The 25,616-nt window shown below is 31.5% G+C and overlaps 2 protein-coding genes and 1 long non-coding RNA gene across 19 annotated transcripts in view; 2 read left to right on the top strand and 1 right to left on the bottom strand.

Moving 5' to 3' along the window:
• Nucleotides 1–652: 652 nt before the first annotated feature.
• LOC123673031 (probable salivary secreted peptide) lies at nt 653–1,509 on the top strand. The gene is made up of 3 exons (XM_045607439.1): nt 653–813; nt 924–1,041; nt 1,329–1,509. The coding sequence occupies exons 1-3, from the start codon at nt 719–721 to the stop codon at nt 1,461–1,463; spliced, it is 348 nt and encodes a 115-aa protein (XP_045463395.1). The 5' UTR covers nt 653–718; the 3' UTR covers nt 1,464–1,509.
• An 11,856-nt stretch (nt 1,510–13,365) lies between these two features.
• LOC123673027 (serine/threonine-protein kinase MARK2) overlaps nt 13,366–25,616 on the bottom strand; it is a 74,058-nt gene continuing 61,807 nt past the window's right edge. For 5 of the 17 annotated variants that reach the window (XM_045607431.1, XM_045607432.1, XM_045607433.1 and 2 more), the window contains 10 exons: nt 25,224–25,486; nt 24,763–24,943; nt 24,492–24,660; nt 23,838–24,011; nt 23,583–23,727; nt 22,881–22,994; nt 21,493–21,678; nt 17,892–17,951; nt 14,704–14,972; nt 13,366–13,916 (listed from right to left, as the gene is read on the bottom strand). In XM_045607431.1, coding sequence (XP_045463387.1) covers nt 13,858–13,916; nt 14,704–14,972; nt 17,892–17,951; nt 21,493–21,678; nt 22,881–22,994; nt 23,583–23,727; nt 23,838–24,011; nt 24,492–24,660; nt 24,763–24,943; nt 25,224–25,486 — 1,620 coding nt within the window. In that variant the 3' untranslated portion in view covers nt 13,366–13,857. Of the gene's footprint in view, nt 13,917–14,703; nt 14,973–15,094; nt 16,211–17,891; nt 17,952–19,584; nt 20,332–21,492; nt 21,679–22,880; nt 22,995–23,582; nt 23,728–23,837; nt 24,012–24,491; nt 24,661–24,762; nt 24,944–25,223; nt 25,487–25,616 lie in introns of those variants that run through there. The other 12 variants (XM_045607434.1, XM_045607435.1, XM_045607419.1 and 9 more) reach the window with 8 other exon arrangements.
• On the top strand, nt 18,472–19,739 carry LOC123673030. The gene is made up of 2 exons (XR_006746408.1): nt 18,472–18,547; nt 18,607–19,739. It is a non-coding gene; the product is annotated as an uncharacterized LOC123673030 (long non-coding RNA).

Genomic DNA, 25,616 nt, shown 5'->3' with positions numbered 1-25,616 from the left:
AATATTTGAAAAACTTTAAACCTAAAAATTCGAGGAATAAAAAAGTGACGGAGCCAGGAAGAATTCCATTTTTTTACATCTTAGAATTGATCAAATTATTATTTTATTAGTGAAGTATGAATTTTCGCTTTGAGCGTTGATTACACGATTGGAAAAATTGATTTTCAACGATGGGCTTCTGACTTTGCTAGCTATTTTAAATATCATTAGGCAAAATAGCCTTTTTATATCAAAATATTATTAATTATTTATTATATATTTTAACATAAGAAATTTCTATGAGCACAATTCGAAAATATTTCATTTTGTGCAATTCATTGTCTCATTTGAAGTTTTGAAACTACATAATGAGAAATCCCGCTCCAGAAAATTTTCGCACAAATAACTTCATATTACAATGTTATTACATTTTTGGTAGGTATAGTTCATTATTTATTTTCATTAATAACTATAATTATTTTTATGGATGCTATAATCATGAAAAGTCGAAAGTCTGCTTGCTGGAACTGAAAATACTGTTCCACTCTATAGTTATTACCAATTTTTTATTCAAATGTACAAATAGGTACGGTTCTGGATAAAAACAAATCTACGAATACTTAATTCTTTTTCATTGAATGGATTAACGAAAAATTACTCATTGACCTCGACTTCTTTATAAATAAAAAGTGGAAAATTCATTTTTCATTCAGTATAATTTTGTTATTACTGAGACAAAATGAAACAATTTCTCATTTTTGCTGTTTTACTAAGTCTTGGGCTCTGCTCGAATATGCCACATGACTATAACGATTGTCCAGATCCAACAAAAGCGTAAGTAATTGCTAAGTAGTATGAGAAACTAAAACAATTTTGCGATTCTTTACGTTTTTCCCTTATAAAACTGTGTTGAAACAAAATATTTTAGTAATTTTAATTTTTAGTGCTACTATGGTATTCGAAAAACAAGTACAAAGGGCAGGAAGATGGTTTAGTATCATTGAAGACACAATTTCTTTCCCTGAAGTTGGAGTTAATAAAGATCCCATCACCTGTATTATGGTTTGTATATCTTTCAGATTTTATTATTATTTAACAACATTCTTCCTAGTATCTTTTTGTTTTGGATTTTATCTTGAGATTTGAATAAAAGCAATATTCATTTTATGGAAATATAATATTGTTTTTTCACATTCAAATAGTTTTTAAATTTTGCAACCAGAACAACTGGAATTTTTTTTTCAATAGTTATAAATATATCTCGAATTGAGAATTACTTATTTAATGATATTTATCCATGAATAAAGAGAGAAAATGTTCATACTGATGAAATTTATTGGTGATTTTAGGTGAAAGACTTGGCAAAAGATGGAAAAGGAGGATATGCCACAGTTGACGGAAATGTTGGTGGGTACAACCTCAAAATAAAATTACGTTCCCAAGTTGGACAAGGTTTACACTTCAGTGTAGCTGTGTACACTTAACTCAATTGAAAATTTATAATATATTTCAATTCATAACAAGTGTACCTACCCAAAATAATTTGTCACAATGATGTAAAATAAATAGAAATGTGAAATAGTGATATAGGTATATTATTTATTATTAAAATTCTTATTAATGTATTTGGCAATAAGGTTAATTTATTTCCTACTTCCAATTTGAAAATTTTCATTCGTCAAAAACTAAAATTTAGTTGTTTAGCAAATCGAGCATACGAAATATACAGGGTCATTCGCGAAAGGCTTCCTATTTAATAGGGGTTCCTGAAGAACCAAATGAGATTCAATTCTGAAAATTGGCATATGAGATGGTTATGGCACGTAAATTTCTTGCCCAAATGGTTGACATTTTTATGCACCTTCCGGTTATACCGGAATGTAGGAAAAATACCCACTTGAACAATTGCAAAATAGCAAAGTGAAAGTTTATGCAGATTGGGTGAGGATCGAATGATTAGAAGATTTAAAAATAAAAACAAAAATTGTTGTAAAATGTCGTTAACTCAGATTTCAATGGAAAATTGTATGTATGGGTGATCAAATAAAAAGTCATTTATTAAAAATCTTCCTATGTAGCTTTCACTCGGGAAAAATGATCTGAACCACATATTTATTTCGGAGGGAAGACTGATTTGCTTCGAATTCTTTCGATCAGTTGCAGGGAAGGCCAAAATACCAAAGAGCAAGAAGATACAAAAAGGATTAAATTTTCGTTTTAAGTTGTCGAATTCACGACAAAAGATGTAACTATTATTTTAACGAAAAGAAATCATTAAAAAAGATTGATTTCAACTGAAATAGACGAATTTGAATGTTCTTCTTGTTTGATTTGGTGTCAATATAATGACTCCTGACTCAACTATTTTTCTTGCGCTCATTCCCCGAACAGAGCACTATTTCATTCAGTTTCGACACACTAAGAGCGAATTCGTGAAAAAAATGCAAAATGTCCACAGAGCCAACCGTAAACATGATAACTCTCGATCGGAAGATCCTAGAAACTTGAACTTTTTAGGGTGGCATCGGAGTTCGGAGCGTCAAAAGAAGCAAAATCCGTCTGGGCGTTCGAAATTTGTTTTCTTAGCTGAAAATTTCAAAAATCGATGGGGATGAAATTACGCATTCAAATGTAGTATAATAAATCACAGCTTAAGGCAAAATATTATGTTGATCCCATCACCAGATCCAAAGAACATTCCAGAGCAATATCGGAAAAAAACACTGAATTGATCGCATCAACAGAACCATAGAAAATTTAAGCAGAATATCGAAAATATATTTAATATTTCCCTTACAATAGATTGAACTAAGTTGAAATTTAGTTTTTTATGTGAAATGATCACTCGAAAGTTCATGCCGAAGTTCAGGAGATCTCCATCTGGACAAACTAACCGACAACGATGACATGATAATAAATCTCATCTTATAAGTATAAAAAATACAGTTATGTGTGGTATTCAATAACCGCATGAATGAACGAGCGCGCAAAAGCTCCTGACATCACTTTCCTCTATTTTTCGATATTCTTTCAAATTTTTTTATGAATCTATCATTTTGCAACAGGTTTGAAAGTTATTCTCCATATATCGGGTGTTTTTTTTCGAGGTATATAACTTCAAGTTGGCATTACTGTTCAAGATGGAGACCGATTCAACAGCTGTCAAGTGATTTATTCTCAGTTTGGTTTGGCAATTCATCATGAATGGACTTACGCCTGAACAACGCTTGCAAATAGTGCAATTTTATTTCGAAAATGATGGTTCTGTGCGGAATACGTATCGCGCACTACGTCCATTTTGTCGTCGACAAAATCGTCCATCAGAGCAGTTGAATGGCTACGTCAACAAACCAAACTGCCGCATTTGGAGTGAAGCTAATCCTCAAGTGTATGTCGAAACACCATTACATCCAGAAAAACTGACTGTTTGGTGCGCTTTATGGGCTGGTGGAATCATTGGTCCGTACTTCTTCAAAAACGATGATGGCCAGAACGTTACAGTCAATGGTGATCGGTATAGAGCCATGATTACTAACTTTTTCATTTCTGAATTGACCAACCATGATGTCCAGGAGCTGTGGTTCCAACAAGACGGCGCAACATGTCACACAGCTCGTGCCACAATCGATTTATTGAAAGACACGTTTGGTGACCGCCTAATTTCACGTTTTGGACCTCCAAGATCTTGTGATTTAACACCGCTAGACTACTTTCTGTGGGGCTATGTAAAGTCATTGGTCTATGCGGATAAGCCACAAACCCATGACCATTTGGAAGATAACATTCGCCGTGTTATTGCCGACATACGGTCACAAATGTTGGAAAAAGTTATCGAAAATTGAACGTCCAGATTGGACTAAATCCGAGCCAGCCGTGGCGGTATTATGCCATAAATCATATTTAAAATGTAATGCCATAAGATCATCTTGCGGATAAATAAAATTCATGCCAATCGAATAATCCATCGTTGTTTTATTGCAACTTAAAGTTCTATAGCTCTAAAAAAAACACCCTTTACAAGCAAAATTTCACCTTGGTCGCATCTGATGTAACTGAAATATTACCTAGGTCTTTCCTTCAGTTTTCTGCTTGTATCTTCTATGGTTCTGGATGACGCTATCAGCACAAAATTTTGCAAGATTCTTGAAATTGTTATTCTCTGTATACACGTAAAATCTCATCAGAATCAAATCTGCCGCCACGAAATTTTTTATGGTTCTGATGGTATGATATACTTGAAATTTTGCACGGAGCTCTCACATATAAATGCAAATTTTACCTCGATATTGAGTCTGGTTATAGTTTTGAAACTATCGCGAAAACAAATTCCGAACAGCCATAAATATCCCTAGTCGGATTGAGTCCATCAACAAATTCAACCTCAGCATTCGAAATCTGAACCTACCGTGAAAATTTTAAGTTCTTCAAGTCTTTCCGTTCTAGAGTTATCCTTTTAACGGCGAACGGTCTGACGATATAGGCAAATTTGGGGACGGATCAGTGATTCGATCGTTGTATACAGGGCCGGCGCTGAGGTGAAACAGTGAAGCGACCATTTCAGGCGCCTCTATTTGAGGGTCGGCAATTCGGCCCAGTTTGCTGGACGCCATTCAACATTCCCTGCAATAAAAATCTCCAATTCTCCAAACTACCTTAACTAAGCCGCTTGTATATTGTATAATAAATAACACATGACATCCCAACCAATATAAACAGAATACCCTATTACGCTCACTGAAAGAGGAATAAAATAATTATGTATTTCACAAAGACGAAAAACAGCACCACTTTCTCTTTCGAATTATTTGGAAGCCGATTACACATTCAACATATGGAACATTCCTACGATTTTGCAAACGAAACTAGTGGCCTACTGTTAAATGCCGAAAATGTTTTCACCGGAACACATATTTGTAGTCTCAATTAGTTTTCGAAGCAATACTGAAACTTTGCACGCCCTACCGCAATTTGTATCTTGTGGTGTGATCGGTAATCATTCTTTGATCGTACGCAGTGCCATGTGGAAGATTTTTTATATTTACGATATACTATATACATACTTTGTGTATTTGTTTGTTTTGTTGTTTTATTTTATTCAATATTCTCGGAAACACTTGGTGTAATATTAGATAATTGAACATTCAATATCCTTCATTCACTAGAATTCAATTTTTTTAAACACATTTGCAAGATTCTTCAACGGAAAAGAAAGTTCTGTATTATCATCGGAGCAGGTGCTTTTTTTTGGGGGGTTGTTTGCTTCAGACACCAAAATTACTGACGCCGGCCCTGGTTGTATATCATTCCCGGCTCAAAATTCGAAATGATGAAGCGATCAGTAGGGAGACGATCAATTATGGCATTCTACTTAAATTTTAATTGTTCACATTACAGCATGAATAGACAGACAGCTTTTCTCAGAAACCATTCAACTAAATTTCGTACAAAAAACTTGACTGCTATATCTCATTGATCGCCCATATGGGTCATATGTCTTTCAAAACTTATTTCTAGTCCTATTTATACTATGGTCCATCATAATGAATATCTAGGTACAATGCCAAAATCTTAGCCTCGATAGTGAGAATGAATGAAAATTGTGGTAATCTAAACAAATAATTTATAGTAGATTCTGAACTATTCACGTCCATGTTTAAATTGCTCAATAATTTATAGTAAAACATATATTATTGGCACCAAACATGTTCATGATTATAATAATCAATCATTTACTACCAGCGACTGAATAGATTAAAAACGTATTTCCTAATTTGATCCAACATCCAACCCAGTTATTAAGAATTCAAATAGCTATTCTTTTAAAACAAAATCAGCCGGAAATGGGAATTCAGATAATTAACAATGATTCGCAATTATGAAGAAATATTAGACATCGAAGAAATCAATGAATGATATAGCATACACTAATCCTAATTGTACTTCATCGGCATTTTTTCAATGTCACCTAATACTTTCAAGACTACACGACCCAGGTTATACGTTAACATTGTGTGTACGAGATAAATACAAAACTTATCTGGATTATTTCGTTCTTATGCAATAGAAATGATTACATACACGTGTTCTTGAACTAGAAAAATTTGCTTGATAGTGTCTGCACTTCTTTCGTGTAATCGAGCATAGGTAGATATTTTATATGTGATCTGAAAATCAGCAGAATAGAAACAGGAAGACAGACAGAGATGTCTGCAATATGTTATCTGTCAATGTATTGTATTATTTATGTTTATGATAAAAGGACATTCTTTATAATTTTGTTACGTTTTGCGAGTTTTACTATTTTCAGACTCTCCTGCGTTCATAGGCATGCAATTCCAAGAATAAATTTCATTTGAGCAGGGCCGGTTAACATAATATAAAAACAAAAAGTAAATTAAAGAGAGAGTAATTTTTCACCCGAGGACGGGAGTATTTCATATCAAACAGGGTGTTCCTGGTTTGGAATGGGCTACCCTCCGGGATAGTGAACATCTTCAAGAATAGGTGGGATGCGTGGATGATAACTGGCCAAGAAATTTTTTTCTCAACTTGTGGTTTTTTTTTATTGGAGAGAATATTTATTTGTTTCTTTATTTTCTGTTTACAGGATAGTGAATTATTTTATTTTCCCTTGCATTGAGTTCTATAGATTTAGCTCAACTCATTTATAATAAATAATAATTCAGTTATAATTCCTGGTACATTTGGCTAACAAGATTATTATTTTTAGTAAGTAATTCCTACTTTAGCCTTTAAAGTGAGGATATTTCTTTATTTGGTTGGTATCAGCACTAACTCTCAAAAACTAGAACCAATAGAAAAAATCTGGTGGCGTTTTTGTAGTCAACTAATCAAAATTGTTGTTATTATGTTTAGGGAACAATGGCAAGTTAATTTATCCTAGTGGTAACACTGATCATATTCTATGATTGTATCAATGACATGTATTGCGCAGCCGCATATAGTCTTGTCTTGTCTATGAGTAGTACGTCATAAGTTGAAAAAAAAAAAAAAAAACTTGGAAGCCGTTGTTCTCCTGTTCTGTTTAAGAATAAAACTTATATTATAAAAGTGTTAAAACAGTTATTCGATCCACTAAACCCACGTTTAAAAACAGGTTATGTGCCCAGTCGTGCAACTGGAATAAAAACAATTTAACGATACGTTTTTCGAGTGTGTGAAAAGTAAAATCGAAAAAATCACGTGTGGTGTAAAATGGCAGATAACACGACCACGACGACATTAAAATTAAATGGTGATAATTGGCCCATATGGAAGTTTCAAACCAGTATTATATTAAAAGGACGAGGTCTTTTCGAGATCGCGGATGGTTCAAGAATAAAACCCAGTTCAGGAGATGAACTTAACAAATGGCTCAAGGACGACGCAAAAACTCAAGAATTGTTGGTTACACGTATGGAAGAAGGTCCTCTAACTCACTCACTGTCATGTGAATCTGCGAAAGAAATGTGGACCAAATTAAAAACGGTATATGATAAAGAATCAGTTGTAAGTGTGCATTTGCTACAACAAAGGTTTTTCATGCTCGACTTTGATTCCTCTGTGAATACATTTATATCCAAAATTGAGGAAATAAAAACCAAATTAAAGACTGCAGGTGAAGTTCTGTCAGATAAAATGATAATTACTAAAATCTTGATGACCTTGCCAGAACATTTTAAACACTTCAGATCAGCATGGGAGTCAGTTCCAGATAAAAATCAAACATTGGAAGAGTTAACCTCTAGATTATTGCTTGAAGAAGAAAGATGCAAAACAGTAGAGTCGACAACAGCACTAGTAAGCAAAACGAGTTCTCAGAATAATCCAACCAAAAAATGCTACATCTGTGCAAAAGCTGGTCACATAGCAAAGAACTGTTACTTTCGAACTAAGAACTCTAAGAATGATAAGGCTGATAAAACAAATAAATTTTGCAGTTACTGCCGAAAACAAGGACATCTAGTTCAGACTTGTTGGATCAAGAAGAAAAAGGAAGAACCGTCGAATAAGAATCCTGTCAAAGAAGAAGTGGAACACAACGCTTTTATGGTATATTCAGATGGTGTAAAATCAGGTGATTGGTACCTTGACTCGGGAGCCACTGAACATATGACATGGGATAGAAGCTTGTTCGAGAAAATGTTCGAGGATCGAACCCCTAGGATGGTGCAAGTTGGAAATGGGCAAACATTGGAGGTAAGAGGATATGGAAATATTAAAATGTGGTCCTATAATGGAAGAAAATTCATTGAAACGTCATTATCGAATGTTTTGTATATACCTGACCTAAAATTTAATTTATTCTCGGCTGGATGTGCTCTTGATAAGGGATATTTCATGTCATCTGATAATTCATCATGTAAGTTTTTTGATAAATATGGAAATATTAGAGCCCAGGCACTAAGACAGAATAAATTATATAAAATGCAGTTCAAGAAGGAAATGTATGAAAACAAAATAGAAAATGAATTAACTAATAATATTTCTGAATGTATGACAGTTAAAAATATAGAAAATTTAGAGACTTGGCATCACAGATTAGCACATCAAAATATTAAGTACATCAAAGATTTCCTTAAAAAAATGAATGTTGAGTATATAAACAATGAATTTATTTGTGAATACTGTTTATCGGGCAAACAACATAAATTAAAATTTCAACATAGTGAATCACGAGCTACTGTACCTTTAGAGCTAGTTCATGCAGATGTGTGTGGTCCTATGGAAACACCTTCGTTAGGAGGAGCTCGATATTTTTTATTATTTAAAGATGACTACACCTCATATAGACATGTTTATTTCCTAAAGCAGAAATCTGAAGTAGCAAAAGCAATTGAAAATTATATATCTATGGCAGAAAGGCAAACTGGTGCAAAGATGAAAGTTTTGAGGACAGACAATGGTTTAGAATTTGTGAACAAACAGGTAACGGAATGTCTGCAAAGCAGAGGTATATGCCACCAACGCACAGTGGTATATACTCCCCAACAAAATGGAAGGGCGGAACGAGAAAACCGAACATTGGTTGAAGCAGCCAGGACAATGTTACATAGCAATAAAAATTTGACAAAAATGTTTTGGGCAGAAGCAATAAATACCGCTACATATGTTCTGAATCGCTCTGGTCCAAGCATTGTTCAGTTTAAAACTCCTTTTGAATTATGGAATCAAAAGGAATATAAGATGGAAAATTTTAATATTTTTGGAAGTAGAGTTTCAGTACTAGTACCTAAGGAAAATAGATTGAAGTGGGACACAAAAAATGAACAAGGATACTTCCTTGGTTATGGAGAAGACACAAAGGGATTTAGAGTGTATTTACCTGATAAAAACAAGGTTGTCATACAGAGGGATGTAATATTCCTACCAGAAAAAGTTCAAGAAACAAAAGGTAAAATAACTGAATTCTGTAATATTGAAGAAAATCAAGACTTGGAGTTAGAAGATACCCAAATTGATAATATTGTACACGATGAAGAGACAATTACCGATGAAGAAGAGTTGGATCCAGAAATCAGTGAAGAAATAGTGAATGGAAGATATAACCTGAGAAGAAACTTAAGAGGAAACCCAAGGTTTGAAGATTTTGAAATGGATTTGGATAGTTTGTTGTTGACAGTTACAGAAGATGACGAACCAACATGCTATGAAGATGCTATGAAAAGCGTTGAGGCTGAGCAATGGAGGAAGGCAATGGAGGAGGAAGTAAAATCGTTGCAAGAAAATGAATCGTTTGAAGTAGTGTGTGATAGTGATGTTAAAAGGCCTGTCATAGAGTGCAAATGGGTGTATAAGAGGAAGAAAGACGAGTTCGGTAGTGTCACGAAATTCAAAGCAAGACTTGTTGCAAAAGGTTTTCAACAGACAATTCCATTAAACGGCGATATTTATAGTCCAGTAGCGAAATTAACTTCTGTAAGAATTTTCTTAGCTATATGCAATAATTTAAATTTCAGGATACATCAACTTGATGTATGTAGTGCTTTTTTAAATGGAGAAATAGATGATGATGTATATATTTTATTACCTAAAGGTTTTAATACTGACACAGGAAAATTTGCAAAGCTAAGGAAGTCCTTATATGGATTACGATCCTCACCAAAAAATTGGTATAAAAAATTTAATGATTTAATGATGACATTGAACTTTGTAAGATCTCAAAATGAATACTGTATTTACTACAAAATTTCAGGCTGTTCAAAGATTTTTGTATTGATCTATGTTGATGATCTATTAATTGCCGGATCAGATGAAAAAGAGGTTGATGATCTAAAAGTTACTTTGAATCAACACTTTAAAATGAAAGACTTAGGAGGTATCAGTTATTTTTTGGGTATGCACATCACACAAAATGTATTGAAAAATGAAATCATAATCAACCAAACTTTATATCTAAAGAAAATGTTGAAAATTTTTAAAATGGAAAACTGTAAACCTTGTAATACCCCTATGGAACCAAATTTTAGACATGATGATCTTAAACGCAAAAATTCTGAAAGTATAGAAATTGAAGAAAGATGTAGAGCAGCAATAGGTTCTATAATGTATGCCATGTTATGCTCTCGCCCAGATCTATGTATAAGCATAAGTATCCTAAGTAGATATCAATCAACTGCAAGTTCACAACTTTGGCAATCGATTAAACGAGTTTTAAGATATGTTCAAAAAACACAAAATTTAAGTTTAGTTTTTAGAAAAACTGATTTTCAGAATGAAATTGAAGGATATGCTGATGCAGATTGGGCTGGGGATAGAACAGACAGGAAATCTACGTCTGGTTATGTATTTAAAGTTTTTGGGTGCACAGTCAGTTGGTGCTCTAGAAAACAATCATCCGTAGCTCTGTCTTCAACAGAAGCGGAATATATAGCTTTAAGCTTAGCCATAAGTGAAGCTTGTTGGCTTAAGAGTTTAATTAGTGATTTAAAAATTTGTGATAGTTTAAATGTCATGATTTATGAAGATAATCAATCGGCTATCAAAGTGTGTAGGAACCCAGAGTTCCACAAGAGACTCAAACATATTGATATTCGTTATCATTTCATTCGAGACAAAATAAATGATAAAACAGTTTCACTAAAGTATATTCCAACCAAACTGCAACTCGCAGATTTGTTCACGAAACCGCTGTCTCTAAGTTCATTCAATAATTTTACAATCAACTGCAATGTACTTTAAGAAATTTTTTTGGGTAACTTACCATTGAGGGGGAGTGTTGTTATTATGTTTAGGGAACAATGGCAAGTTAATTTATCCTAGTGGTAACACTGATCATATTCTATGATTGTATCAATGACATGTATTGCGCAGCCGCATATAGTCTTGTCTTGTCTATGAGTAGTACGTCATAAGTTGAAAAAAAAAAAAAAAAAACTTGGAAGCCGTTGTTCTCCTGTTCTGTTTAAGAATAAAACTTATATTATAAAAGTGTTAAAACAGTTATTCGATCCACTAAACCCACGTTTAAAAACAAAAATCAACACATTTGCCGCCCTAACAGAATCCAATTCTGCAGAATGCAAAAATTTAATATTGGGTAATCAGGGTGTTATACCGAGAGATGAAAAAATTGAAGTCATCAGTTTTGATGAGAACTTAGTGGAAATATTAATTCAAAATTACCTCCAGGGGTTTTTCCTAAAAGAACAAATCTTGAAGAATACTCCCCGATTCTTATAATTTTTTTTTCGCCGTTATTCACACAATGATTTGTGGAACACTTTAGTATATCTACAAAATTTTAAAACCTGTTTATATTAAATGCCATCTTTTCTATGTGATTTACATCGTAGGTATTACCCATGCCGAAAAAATGCTAGAAAAGTATAAAATTAGAGAGCTTACTTTTTCTCAATTTGAAGTTCTCAAATCCAAAGGTAAATTGAAAAAATAAGAATATGATAACACCCTCTTTGCATATACATTACTAAACGATTAAAAAATATTATCATTGATTGTGGTATGAAATGAAAACACTTATATTTCTTAAGATAAAAATTGGAATCCTTTCTCCAATATTTTGAATTCTTCTGAGGAATCAACGTTCTTATTGGAGAATTGAATATATTGATGAAACCTGAAACATGAAGAAGCCGCCCCAAAAACGGAATAAAATTCGGCAAAGTTTATCAAAGAAATCGACATCCTGATGAGTGCATGAGTTTTTGCGTCAATAATTCGTGAAAAGAACTATACATATGCGTCATTTGAGATATTTATTATTATGATTAAAATGAATAATTGCAGCACTTTTAGATGGTGTTTGATATTTAATTTGTCTGTTTTCCTTCCTGTTGTTTCTGACTGAATTACAGTCTCATTCGGTACTGAGAATTTACACACAGGGGTTTTTGTTGATCAATCTAGAAAGGCCGTCCTTGAATTTTAGCGCCCTTGGCGATCACCCACCCCCTAGAGATAGTTGATGGCAGACCAATTAATATAAGAAATTGGGATTCGAAATTATTCACCTAAATCTGCTGTTGGGGACTGCTTGTATCTTATCAAAGGCCTGGAGGAATTCTCTTCGATGCGGTTTATTTTGGTACAATTTTTCTTGATTCAGAAAGCGATTTTTCACAAAAGCATATTTTACTTTGTTCAGGAAAACAACAAATTGAAAATCTAGATTTCCAATTAACATTTTATCCAACAATCAAATTTTTTCAGTTATTTGTGAGGAGTGTATAAAAAAAACAAGGAGAGCGGAATTTGCGGGAGTGTCAATGACATAGCATTCATTTTAATATAATCTCAGATTCTGATAAAACCACTGGTTGTATTCTGTGTAGGCTATGTTACCGTATTCAATCGAAATATGAGTGTTCATTTTTTACATAAAAGCGAACACATTTTGGAAAGTCAGACCAAAAATTACTGGATAGATTGTTAAAGTCATTTAAAATCTCATGCGAAATTTAGTAAAAAAAATAAGTGAATTCGAATTTGCACAAGTACGAGGGAGTTCTAGATTCCACGTCAGTGCTTATTGTATTTTTTATTGTTAAATCTAAGCACCTTTTGAATAAGTTTTACTATGGGAGATATTGAAGATTTACTTTCAATGAAACAAAATTGGGTACCTATTGTATCATTTTTTGATCAAGACAAAAATGGATATCAGGTATGCAATAATCAACAAAGAAAAACTGTAAATAAAATATTTATTCACACTAAATATGCATATTTCAATTTGATGGAAAAGAGGAGAGTACTCAATCTCTTTATTCCTATTAGCTAAACAAATTTACACAACAGACAATTTTTACCTTTTCATGATGCCAATTCAATTTTCATTATCTTGCAATATTAGAATATGGAAAGTATTGTCAGCTTAAATTACATGATTCGTGGAACAATTGTGAAAGAATAAAAAGGCGAACCAATAACTTATTATTTATTTTTTACAATTACTATAAAGTATTATTTATAAATCTGAAATTAATCGACTTATTAAAATGAAATTTGCTCCTAATTTATAGTTGAATTAGAACACTAATGAAGTATCACACTTGGGAAGTGTCAGTGATTTTCACCATAAGTTTTGTTTATTTTTCAACTGATCTCAACGATGCGCCAAAATTGAAAATACGAGATCGCAGTGTTTTTTTGTTGAACTTTCGTACCTTTCGACTATTAGCTTCAATTCCACGTATTGTACACTGAAAACACTTTTTGGTTTATGAGATATTGACTCGAATTTTGTTACATTGAGAACTCAAATTTAGCAATATCAGGATTTCGTCGGTAATCTATTATTGCACTCCATATATGTATATTCTTGTAGGAATGGAGCTGGGTGTTGAGTTTCGATCACTACAAGTGTTGAGGTGAAGGTTCATTTGTAGAAATCTCGCTTGGTTCATTCATGAGCAGTCACAGTTTCAGTTCATTGGCTATCTTGCTTGCAATATTCTTAAAACCAATACTTGTACCTGCAGAATTAGAATTTCTTAGTTATGTTAGTTAATATTCAATCCAACTGGTGATTATTACAAACTGAAGGTAGATATAAATTTAGCAAAAAACCATACAAATAATTTTTGTAGAGAAGAATGTAATACTTCAATTGTCATTTCCAGGATCTGGAAATCCAAGATATCAATAGAGATATTTGTGGATTCAGTAAGGGCAAAATTTATGCAACACAACAATTGTTTTCTAAATTGAATGTCAACGTCTTGAGGAAAGTAAAATGCAATAATTCTAATTCACAACGGTTTCCTTATCTATAGAAAAAGTGAGAAAAATGATATATTTAAGGCAACTGAATGTAAATGTTAGTCACCACACTAACCTGAAGAAGTCAATATGCAGTTGGAAACTCTACTGTTGTGTTAAATGAAATCTAAAGAAATAATACTTATTTCACTTTTAATCACAATATCAATCAATGAATTTCCATCAAGTAGAGACAAAACGAAGCAGAATTTACATTATAGAAGTGCTTTTTTAGTTAATGTTCAATGTGTAAAAATCATTAGTTTACTTTCATAGATAATTGTTAGGCACAAATTTCATGCAATCTTGTTTTCCATGCATATAAACAGTAATTAAAGATCTACAGAGATGGGAATAATTTAATAATGCTAATAAAAAATTCGAGTCAAAAGTATATGTACTCATTACTTTTCTAATTTGCATAAAGAATGAAATCAAATGAGATACTGCCGTTGAAGATAAATTTTCAAATACCGCCTAATTTTTTTAATAAATAATTACCTGAAATTCGTTTGAAGCGTACACCATTGAGAGACAATCTAGGCAGTTTGCATACTTCTATTTCCCACTGCACCAAACTGTCAGTATTGGGATCACCATGAACACATAATAACAGAAATCGTTCACGTTGATCATAATCACAATTGTTTGCATCCAATACTTTTCTGATCTCCTGCATTATTTCAGAAGGATCTCTACTAGAAGTGGTCTTCATAGACCATGTGAAACGAAGAGAGCGAGGTTTTACATGATCTTCATTTTGGGTGCTCCTGAAATAGAAAATTATTCTCAACACATTTCTAGAGGAAAATAACATCTTTTATTCCCGTCATAGTCAGATAAATGTGTTGTAAATACCAGGATTAAGTTTTAAATTTTCAAGGCTTCCTTAAAAATTATCACTTTGTTCAGTCTGAATAATATAGAGATAAGATGTAACTCAATATTTCTATTGAAATAATTTCATAATTATTGACTTGCTATTAAGAACCCGAATTTTATTTGCATATAACATATTTTCCCCATCTTTTTCATCCTGTGGAAATTCAGGTTGTTGGTCCAAAACTTCCAAACTGTTTTAATCCAGCACTAAATAGTCCATTTGATGTGAGATTGATTCCTTGACATATACTTGAAATAGATCACATGAATACTTTACGTAGAATATTTTAATTGAAGCTAGAACTTTATGGAATACATGGCAATAATCTCCTAGTTTTCATTCCTCATCAAGTGCCACTTCCCGAAGGTATACTGGAAAGCGTTGGTAAAATTCCTTTGCATACAAATCACAACATCAGTTAAAGCAGAAATTGATTAGTAACAAAAACATTTTATTGTCGATATTAATTTAGAATTGTTACGTTTCATGTAATATATCCAAAATGAAAAAAAAAAAACTGGCTCATGAAAAGATAAATAATTAATTTTATTCGAATAGTTTATATTGATGTAAACAAATTACAACAAAAATCACAGCACTTGATAAATAATAAAGGCTTCAAAGAAGAATTATTTTGATATTTTTTAGGATACCCGAAGAAGTACACATCCTTTTGGTATCTTTAATTAGATTATCAACTAAAACTTGATAATTATGGATGAAATATTATAATTAAATGGTTTTGAATTATACTGATAATGACTGATCCGTTTTGAATATTCACAAACAATATTATCCAAGTGTTTTGATTTCCACAAATTAATGGAAAATGTAACAACCATAACTGAATACAAATAATTAAATCCAATAACTTCATATAGCTTCAGCAAGGATAATTGTTTTCCTTAAATTACTCGAAATAAAAAGTAGGTTAATTCTTCTAAAATCTTTGGAGAAATTATCATTAGAAGCATGTGTTTCTTGATGAAAATTTGAAAAATATTCGTTCTTGTAATCTTCCTAGTAAATAATCTTCTAATTTTAAATTCAAATTAGTCATGTTCACGAATATCCTCTGGAATGGTGTCTCCTCTCAACCTTAGGTTGTGTAGTTTTCTTCTTACTCTACAAAATATGTATATTGTTGTAAATTATAATTGTTGGTTGTTTTATTTTATTTTTAAATGTATACATTTACACATCATTTCATCCCTCATGTTCCCAATTCAGTGTAGAAAAATGTACAATATATCACAGAAACCTGGGATATAAAGCAGCAGATAGAGTAAAGCACAACTTCCATTTCGCAATGTAAATAGAGTAGTGAATAATAGCTATTTAGATTACACATGGTACATCTCCATATATCACCAAGAGTTTTCTTTCAATTTTTTCATTCCACATGGCTATATACAAAGAAGCTGTTTTGGATAATAAATTTAATTTTTTTTAATGATTTTCCCACTGTTATGAGAATTCAAATAATAGGTATATTAATTAACTATCAAAAATGGTAAGCATATATAGTTTTTTACAGGAGCCTATTATTTCTTCCTTGATTTGAATAAATGAATTTCCACCTAATCACTGAAAAGTTTTAAGTGACACTTAAATTAAAGTGATATTTCTTCTACAATAGTTTCAGTGAATACCAGATTCCTCTAATACATGAAGCATTACTAGAAACAATTGTATGAACTATACATTCGTATTTAATATGTCCAAGTAATTTTGTTGATGAATCTATCGAAATTCTAATTTTTGGTTAATAATTTTTGTGACATTGACTGTATTATTATGGAGAAGTTGCTAAAAACACTAACCAGTAAAATCCAACACCATCCTGTCTTGGCAACAGATATGGTAAATTGTTTATAATAAACATATCAGCAAGTTAGTAAGTTAATGCCCAACAGAGTCATTTGTGAGAAATTTGATAATCTCTCACAAAAATAGAATTGAATTAATGTGAAAACTTTTCATTAAAAAAAATTGTAACTTGGTTGGATCAAATTTTATACTACCGCTTGATTTGGGTTGAAATTGAAGCAATGTGATGGGCAACATTAATCTTAAAGAAAACTTCAGTGAGTTGTACTTATTGTTGCAAAAAATGGATTACTTTGGAAAGGGTTGGTTTTTGAAAAATAATCAGTGAAATCTCCAACTAAAAAGGTTATAAGAATCCTTCAAAGAACAAGGAAAACTTATCAAAATCTTTATTCCTCAGAAATCTTAAACTGAAGGTTAATGAACTGTAATTTTTGGATAACGTTGATCACCATGACTCTCTTAAGACCTATAGGAATTTCTTTTAAGTTTTAAGATTATACTCAGTTGGTATCTGCTTGTTATGTATATACTTAAGACAAATATAGGCTTCAGATTATAATTATTAGTAAAATAACCCTATTTTGACGTTTTATATATGGAAGAAGAACAAGTTAAAGGGAGTATTCATCATATGTACTCATTCAGCCTGCATATGTGTATATATTGTAATGTTTGATGATAAACCTTTTAATTAACAGATATATCAATTATGTTAGAGATCCCTCAAAATTATAACAACTTTAAGTATAGTAATGAATAAAAAAACAAGAACAGATAACACAAAAACAATTCATCAAGAGAAAATAGAGCCCGAAAAGCTATAAAAAAGATCATCATTGATTAGTAGTTTTATAATTACCCAATTTAGGAAATTGGAATCGAGAATTAGAAATAAGCCACCAACATAGTTAAAAAAAAAACCAAAACCAATTATAAAGAATTAAGGAACAAGACTGGAATAAAATTTACTTACGTGACTGTGTTAGGCAAAGGTGAAACTCCGTGTTTAGCTTGTTGACCTGGTTCTAAGGCTCTGGAATTAAAAATATCAAATTTTATTCAAATATTACAAAGTTAATTTCAACATATTTTGATGAGTTTCTACATTTCTACAAGATATTCTGAGTACAAGAAGGAAAAAACTTATGACTATGGAAACCCACTTATACTTGAATATGACTTTAAATTCAAACGGTTTTTTCAACAAATATGCTCTCAGAAGATATTCCTTTTTGATTTACATTTTTTTTTCAATTATTCATTATTATATCTACAAAATGATCGTGAACAACATTAGTATAACATTTTCTATGGCAATGTACAATAAGATGGATTATCTGTTTTTTCATGAAAATCAAAAAGTTTGTTGAGGAAAAAAAAGAACCCCCATATTTTGTCTTTGGATCCCATGCCTATTTAAGCAGTTTTCCTCTACTTCAAACCATCAACCAAATTCTGATTGACATGATATGAAAGATAAAATTAATCTTATCCCAGAATAATAATTGAGAATAATCTTATCTTCTATCAATCATTCATAGCAATTAATTATTGGGACAGATATTTCATTTTACATTTGCCCCAATAAGATTTACAAATATTTCTATGCTTTTTTTATGTAATTTTGGGGTAAGTACAATTTCAAATGGCCTTATTTGCTAAAATTACACTTTAATTATCATTTTTAGAATGAACCGTAATATAAGAGATGTGAATACCAATGGAAAAATTATTTAAAATTTCAGCCAACAATGAAGATCAAAATTGACAAACCATAAATGAAACTTCGAAGATATGATCTGTGTGAAACATTGAATGATTGAGCAACAATTTTGGAGGATATAGATAAAAATTCAGAATTCTTTGTTATGTACTTTTTTTTTTATACGTGGATTTTTGCAGAAATTCCAAATTGGTTGAGAAAAAATGGATTCTGTTAATGAACTAATGAAGGACACATCCATTGAAGAGTAAAGTAAGAAAGTGGAATAATGAAAATAAAGTTTCAAATAAATATAGTCACTGGTGAAAAACATAATAGAAAAAGGGATTGTCTCATAATTGGAAAGCATTCAAAGTTGTCTTCACAGCATTTTCCTGAAAAACTTCTATATTAACCTTTATGCTTTTAATATTTTAATGGTAGACCTCCACTAGCGGAAAAAGCACTAGAAAAAGAAATATTTGTTTGTTCATAGATTTACACTTGCAATCCAAAAATTTTTGTTTGCCTCGGTAGTTATTAGATAGAATTTTTAGTTTGAGTATTGGAAAAAACTTTTCAACAATGTTCAACTACATCCCTATATTCTTAACAATTATAGAGATTTTTCACCTGATTTCAAAATAAGAGACAAAAACTGATACACGACGAAAAATCTATCTATAAGCCAATATTGTTCTAATTGAATATAGTATAATCAACTATAGAAATTGAATCAATAAAAATTACAGCAAGAAATTTAAATGAACATATGAAAAGTTCAGTATACATAGTACTATTACATTTCCAAGTTATTTTGGAACAAATTAGGAAATATAAAGGAAAGATGTTTTTGTCAAATATATTAACTAAATAATGAAAATTTGAATTACTACTATAACTGTTACTAGATATCTAGATTTGGCAGGTATAACAAGGAAGGTGAAGGCATTTAAAACAAGCATTAAACTTTTACACATATAATTTATACTAAACAATATATATAATTCACTAAAAATGAGAATGAATATATATCGAATATATAATCAAACCTCACTTATTTTTCTTTACAAAAGAGTTCTAATAGCATTATGTGCAATTTTTTGACATTTAAAGTGGAAATATTACGAATAATAGTCAAAATACTATCTTTCATTCTTTTAAAACTCATAATTGATCAAATTGAATTTCATTTTGACATATTTATTAATAGAAATGGCCGATCAATAAAAAGGCACTGATGTCTTTTTCTTGAAACAACCTTCAAATCACAGACTATATCATTAACGATATTCACAAAATATCAAATTGTTAACTTTTGATATAATGTTAAGATATATACACAAACAAAAACAAAATTGTTGTATTGAACTGAATGCTTAAAAAACTGATAAATCAAGTAAGGTCATTTGGTCAAATCCTCGTAAAAAAAAATTTATATCAATTGCTCTTTTTCAGACATTATCTGAAACACATACTGACTTACCGAAATAATAAAAGAAAGGAAGTGGACCAATATACCGTAACTTAAATTATCAGTCTCTTCTTTAAGCAAATGAAACTAGACAGTCTTCCATTCATTGAGTATCAGTTGTAAGAGGTCTTCGGGAAGGAGAGGTCCGTTTGGTATCAGCAAGGTCGTTTACTTTGGCAGCAAATAAGCGGGACACATCAGTTTGCGGTGGTTGGTCCCTCTGACACTGGCTAAGCCCTGAACCAGAAATAATTTTGATGAACATAAGAAAGATGCCATACAAAGGGACTAACCACACGCAAAAATGTTTTTGCAATTGTTACTTTTAAACTTTATCGAGAAAAAGCGATTTGTTAACAGTACATTTATCTCTTCAATATTTACAGGTTTTTAATATGCGTAAATACTTCAGTCATTTTTGGTAATGATGAAACAAAAAGGAAATTTTTATAAGTGTACAAATTTGTACAGAATTATTGACTATAGGTACAACATATATAGTCAACAACTGATGGATAATAATCCCTTATTAGTGAAGTTTAGAATGAAGCATTACCATAAGGCTACCGCAGCGTTTTCATCGATTAACAATTTTTTTGTTCGACCTTTATCTCCTAGAGTTCCTAGAATTGTATTCCCATTGTTCTAATTTGTAGATTTGTTGTAACAAATAACTAGATATTAATTAAATCCAATTTTTTTCCCAGAATTTAATTTCCTCAATATTTATATTTATGAAACAACAAGCTTGTCTTACCTGCTGAATTGAAAATATTCATTCATACTCTTCAAAAACTCGAATCAAGTGCTCAACATTCAATAAGAAGACGGTAGTTGGAATAAGTTTGTTTTTATATATTAATTAACTTTCTTGAAATTTAATTAAATAATGCTTTTGGAAACAAAAAATTTAATTTAATCAGTAGTTTTTTCACCTCTTTTTTATTGAATGCTTGACCTATTGACCGAAGAGGAATGCTAGATTTATCATAGCTTTAGGTTATTTCTGTTTTTGACAAAATAAGTGTACTTTTTATTTGATTTCCACATTATAAGACTGAAATTCCAATAGGAATTTCAATAGATTATCTATAAAAGTAACATGAATAAACAGTCACATATTTAAGAATACAATTCTCCAAAAGACAATATATTCAGATTACAATTTTTGGTATCTACGTATAAACATAGTCAAACTGGAAGTTTAACTCACACTCATCAACCTGTACTAAATTTAGAAACTGAGACCATTGAAATACCAAACTAAGCCGACTAGCATGAACAAAATCTAACAGATATGTTCAAATATTCTTGAATATAAAAACCAGTCGTAATTAAATGATATAGGTTAATTGAATCTTACTCTATGTCATGCATTAGTAAAAGAGATATAATTACCTTCGAGTAAAATTTTTGAGAGTGAACTTAGAAAAAAAAGATGTCCTAGAATGAGGACTATCTCCTGGCGATCCCTGAGTGTAAGAAGGTCTGGGTCTTGTTTGTCCCGAGTGGAAAGTACTCCTAGATGAAGTGTTTCGAGGAAAAGCCTGTTGTCTTGTAGTAGCCGGAGAAGCACTTGTGCGACTGTGGGAAAAATATCCAATTAGTTCAATGAATAAATAAATAAAGAACCTTGAAGAATTGCTGTTTCCATCGAAAAATTATTCTTAAATATTGAAAACTATAGGATAAGCAACAAAATTTTTCAGTTGCTTTGGTACATCATCATTAGCTTATTCCATTAATTTTGTTGGTAATTATTTACGATAGTAATATTTCAGTTTTTTAAATTTCAACATAAACCTTTCAATGAAAATTTTCAATTCCCTCCGAAGTTCACACTGTCGAACAAATCAAATGAAAAAAATTCGTCTGTCCATCTTTTATTGATTTCTCAAAAACTTTCGAGTTATTTGCATAAAAATTGGTACAAAAATTGGTTGCTTCACTGCATTGATCGCTGTAACTCCAGAGCACAATCCATTAATTCAGAAGGCCAAAAATGAAAGAACGAAAAAAAAAATTATGTTTCAGAAAATAAGCAATACATAATCATGAAACAGATAACACTAATTCCAATATTTTCATTGCAAACTTCTAGCATTTAAGGTTTTGAACCTATGAATTTAAAACATTTTTATATAGATGTTTAATATGTTTTTTCGCATATCAAGCTATTTATAGTGGAAAGAGAAAATAATAAACCATAGTGTAAAATTTGCAGAGTATTTTCAAGTGTTACCTTGATTCTGAGGGTAATGTAGATTGAATAACAAATAATAAGATAAAAAAGAAATAAAAAAGGACAAAACTAGTGGCCTAATCTCTAGTAGGTACCTGCTACCCTAATTTCTACAAAAGATCACATTCCACCTTATTTCATTAAATCAGGCAGTAAATTGATGACAAACTATAGTCATTAGAAAAATATTGTCGTTTTTGTTCATATTCATGCTTATTTTATATTGCGAAACAGTTATCCTAACTGAAATGTACTCATCTCAGAACAATTTGAAAAAATAAAATCCACCAAAAAACTCATTACACGGTAAATCCAATATCATGCATTATGAGAGTATCTATTTAGAAAGCTTAATCCTATAGTTGAGAAGGCAGATAATACATCAATACATTTTCTTTACAAACTGATTCAAATAACAAAGAAAGAACGAAGCGTAAATTTGAAAAAGCTGTAAAACTGTTTTAGTATGCTATTTACATAATACTCTTCAATATCATGCTGTCATCAATTAGAAAGATAGGCACCCTAGGCATTCCAGACATACCTAGAGCGTAAGGTATCAGTAGTAGCTTCAGGGCCACTACTACTAACTGAAGCCGATTTCACATGGCCTTTTCCTGGCCTTAAAGTATCTCCTGAACCAACATTCTCCCCGGTGCTGAACATGCGGTTAGTTTGGGAAGAGGAATTAAACATTTTACTTTGGATTTTATCATTTTGAAAATAATGTTATGAACTACTAGAACTTAGAATTATTGGAGAAATTTTTTATGATTATTCAAGGAATTCACAAAATCTTCTCAGAATTGGTGAGTAATGAGAATTTTTTTACAATCATGTCTTTAGTTTGATGAAGATGACAGTGCAAACGATAAGAAGAATGATAATTTAGATTCAATTTTGCAAATGATTTGGTTACAAACGCATTGGGTATTTTGTGAATGAATATACAACCGATTTGCTTTATAATGGTTCAAATGGCTTTATAATCGTCTGTTCTTGAAAATATAATTTATGTTATTGTACAGCCCGATATTACACTATCGACACCCCGCTTACGATGAAATCAATTCTTTGACATCATATTAGAGTTGAAGGACAAAAGCTAAAAATTAGGACGTTGGAAAAGGAAAAACTCAATTCCAAATTAAACCTAGTTCATAGTTCCAGTAATTCCCCATTGCTTATATTATGAATCCTTCATGTCATTCAATAGTATCGAAGTATAATTAATTATCGAACTCACCTTGGTGTTTCAGTGGCTAAATTTGTTTTTTCAATGCTTTCTGATTTGTTATCGTAGCTAATAGTAGAACGACGCCCCACTGTTGTTCCAAGAGATATTCCAGTATTTTTAGATACGGTTCTTCCTTTAGCTGGAGCAGTAATACCTGAGAAAAAATAAATATTTAGGAATTTGATGAAAAAACTGAAAAAATCATCTTTCAAGCAAAGTAGAGGTTTGAGAGCAGGCTTTGAATTATTTTTTTTCAGAACTTACTATTTTCTGTATTTGTCTTAGGTTGAGCACTGGCAGGTCTAGCATTAATTCTAGCACTATTTTCTTTAATAGTAGCACTATCCACAGTATTTTGTCTTTTGAAACCGGAAGGTTGATGGTTATTGGTTTGGGCACTGGGTACTTGGGGTTGAAGGGCTATCCTCAAGTTGTCTCCTACATTTAGAAATTTTACATGAAAATAAGCATCTAGCAGTGATAAAGTACATTGGTGAATTTTGAACATTTCCGATAAGTAATAGTAAATTTTACTTCAATACTTTTGAAATTGTTTCCTACTGATGCCAAAACAATCTTTCTTCAAATAAAAATTTTTCATAAATAAATTCAATTCTGAGGATACTATCAAGTGTATAAATAAACTAATATTGATTGAAAATGTACGTAAAGTGAGCGAGTTGAAATATTTTTGATATTTTGCTTTGTCTATGTCACTTTTTTTGGATTATATATTATATACATACCTATTGTGCCACCTGCATGAAAAAACAAAGCAAAATTGAGTTACACTTGAAAAATTTCAGAACAAAACTTTGAACTAATGTTGCGTCTTTTCTTTTACTAAATGGAGTGGGGTTTCTAAAGGATGCATTGTCTACTTGGTAGGTAATTCAAAACGACTGAATATTTTCTTACCGCCACTAGAGGCCCTTCTATTAGGCTTTGCGTGTGTTGCCGATATAGAACGATGGACACCACGATGCGAAGGACTTTGTGCTGTTGGTTGTGGGGTACTACCAGGCTGTTGTCCTGGTGTATGCCTAAGTGACAAACTGCTTCCACTCCTACTTCCATCACTTTCAGGCTTTCGAAAAAAAAAAACACATTAATTTAGAAATACAAATTAGAAATTAATTGAAAAATATTATTCTATTCATACTAATAAACAAAAGTAAAATGAGCTCACATCTATACACTTCCTGCCCAAGAGTAAATAAGTTGCATAGGCATCATCGTATTTCTGGGAATCTAAGGAATTTTCTACATCATATCTATTAAATCCTAATGATACTAAAGCTTCAATCCTCTTTGGATCATTCATATCCGCTTCTGGCTCAACATATGGTTTCAATTCGTCATTTTCATACCTGAAATAAATAGTGTTTCAAAAAAAGTCCAAAAAATTCGAGAAATATAAGTACTAATGACAATGAAATCGTATACAGATACTTTAAAAACATTGAATGCAGCACACTAAATTATATGAAATTAATTTTGGGGTGATTTGAAGGGATGTATAGAAATTGGAGAAATTAATAAAAAAATCAGGCGAGTATCACAGATGGACTTAAAAATAGCAAATAATTAACTACTATGAGCTAGACATAAATTACGAACAACATCAAATGAATGAACGATATGACTAACCCAACGTACCCCTGATTCATCCATTTGTCTTTCATAATGGTTTCTAGGCTGGCTCTCTTTGCCGGATTTAAGACTAAGAACTTCTTTAAGAGGTTCTCACAATCAGTGCTCATATAGAACGGGATCCTATATTTGCCTCGAAGAACTCTTTCTCTCAGCTCCCGAAGAGTTGAGCCATCAAATGGAAGACTCCCTGATACCAAAGTGTATAAAATTACACCCAAAGACCAGACGTCTACCTCAGGACCGTCATATTTTTTACCCTAAAATAAAAAAAAAACATAAAATAGATCAGTTACAAACATATAAGCTATCACAAATGAACTATTTCATTCAGTATAAACATGCGTTTGAATATGTACTTGATTCAATATTAAATAAATGATAAAGGAA

The sequence above is a fragment of the Harmonia axyridis genome, chromosome 2 (assembly GCF_914767665.1).
Source record: "Harmonia axyridis chromosome 2, icHarAxyr1.1, whole genome shotgun sequence".
In the NCBI taxonomy this organism is placed as follows: domain Eukaryota; kingdom Metazoa; phylum Arthropoda; class Insecta; order Coleoptera; family Coccinellidae; genus Harmonia; species Harmonia axyridis.
Note: the sequence above shows the minus strand (reverse complement) of the source record. Positions and strands in the feature narration are given on the sequence as shown.

Bases quoted from the DNA above. Each gene is read 5' to 3' on its own strand.
- LOC123673031 (XM_045607439.1), top strand. From the start codon at position 719: ATGAAACAATTTCTCATTTTTGCTGTTTTACTAAGTCTTGGGCTCTGC. The intron at 814-923 runs GTAAGTAATTGC...TTTAATTTTTAG, and splicing joins TGTCCAGATCCAACAAAAGC to TGCTACTATGGTATTCGAAA. The intron at 1,042-1,328 runs GTTTGTATATCT...TGGTGATTTTAG, and splicing joins ATCCCATCACCTGTATTATG to GTGAAAGACTTGGCAAAAGA.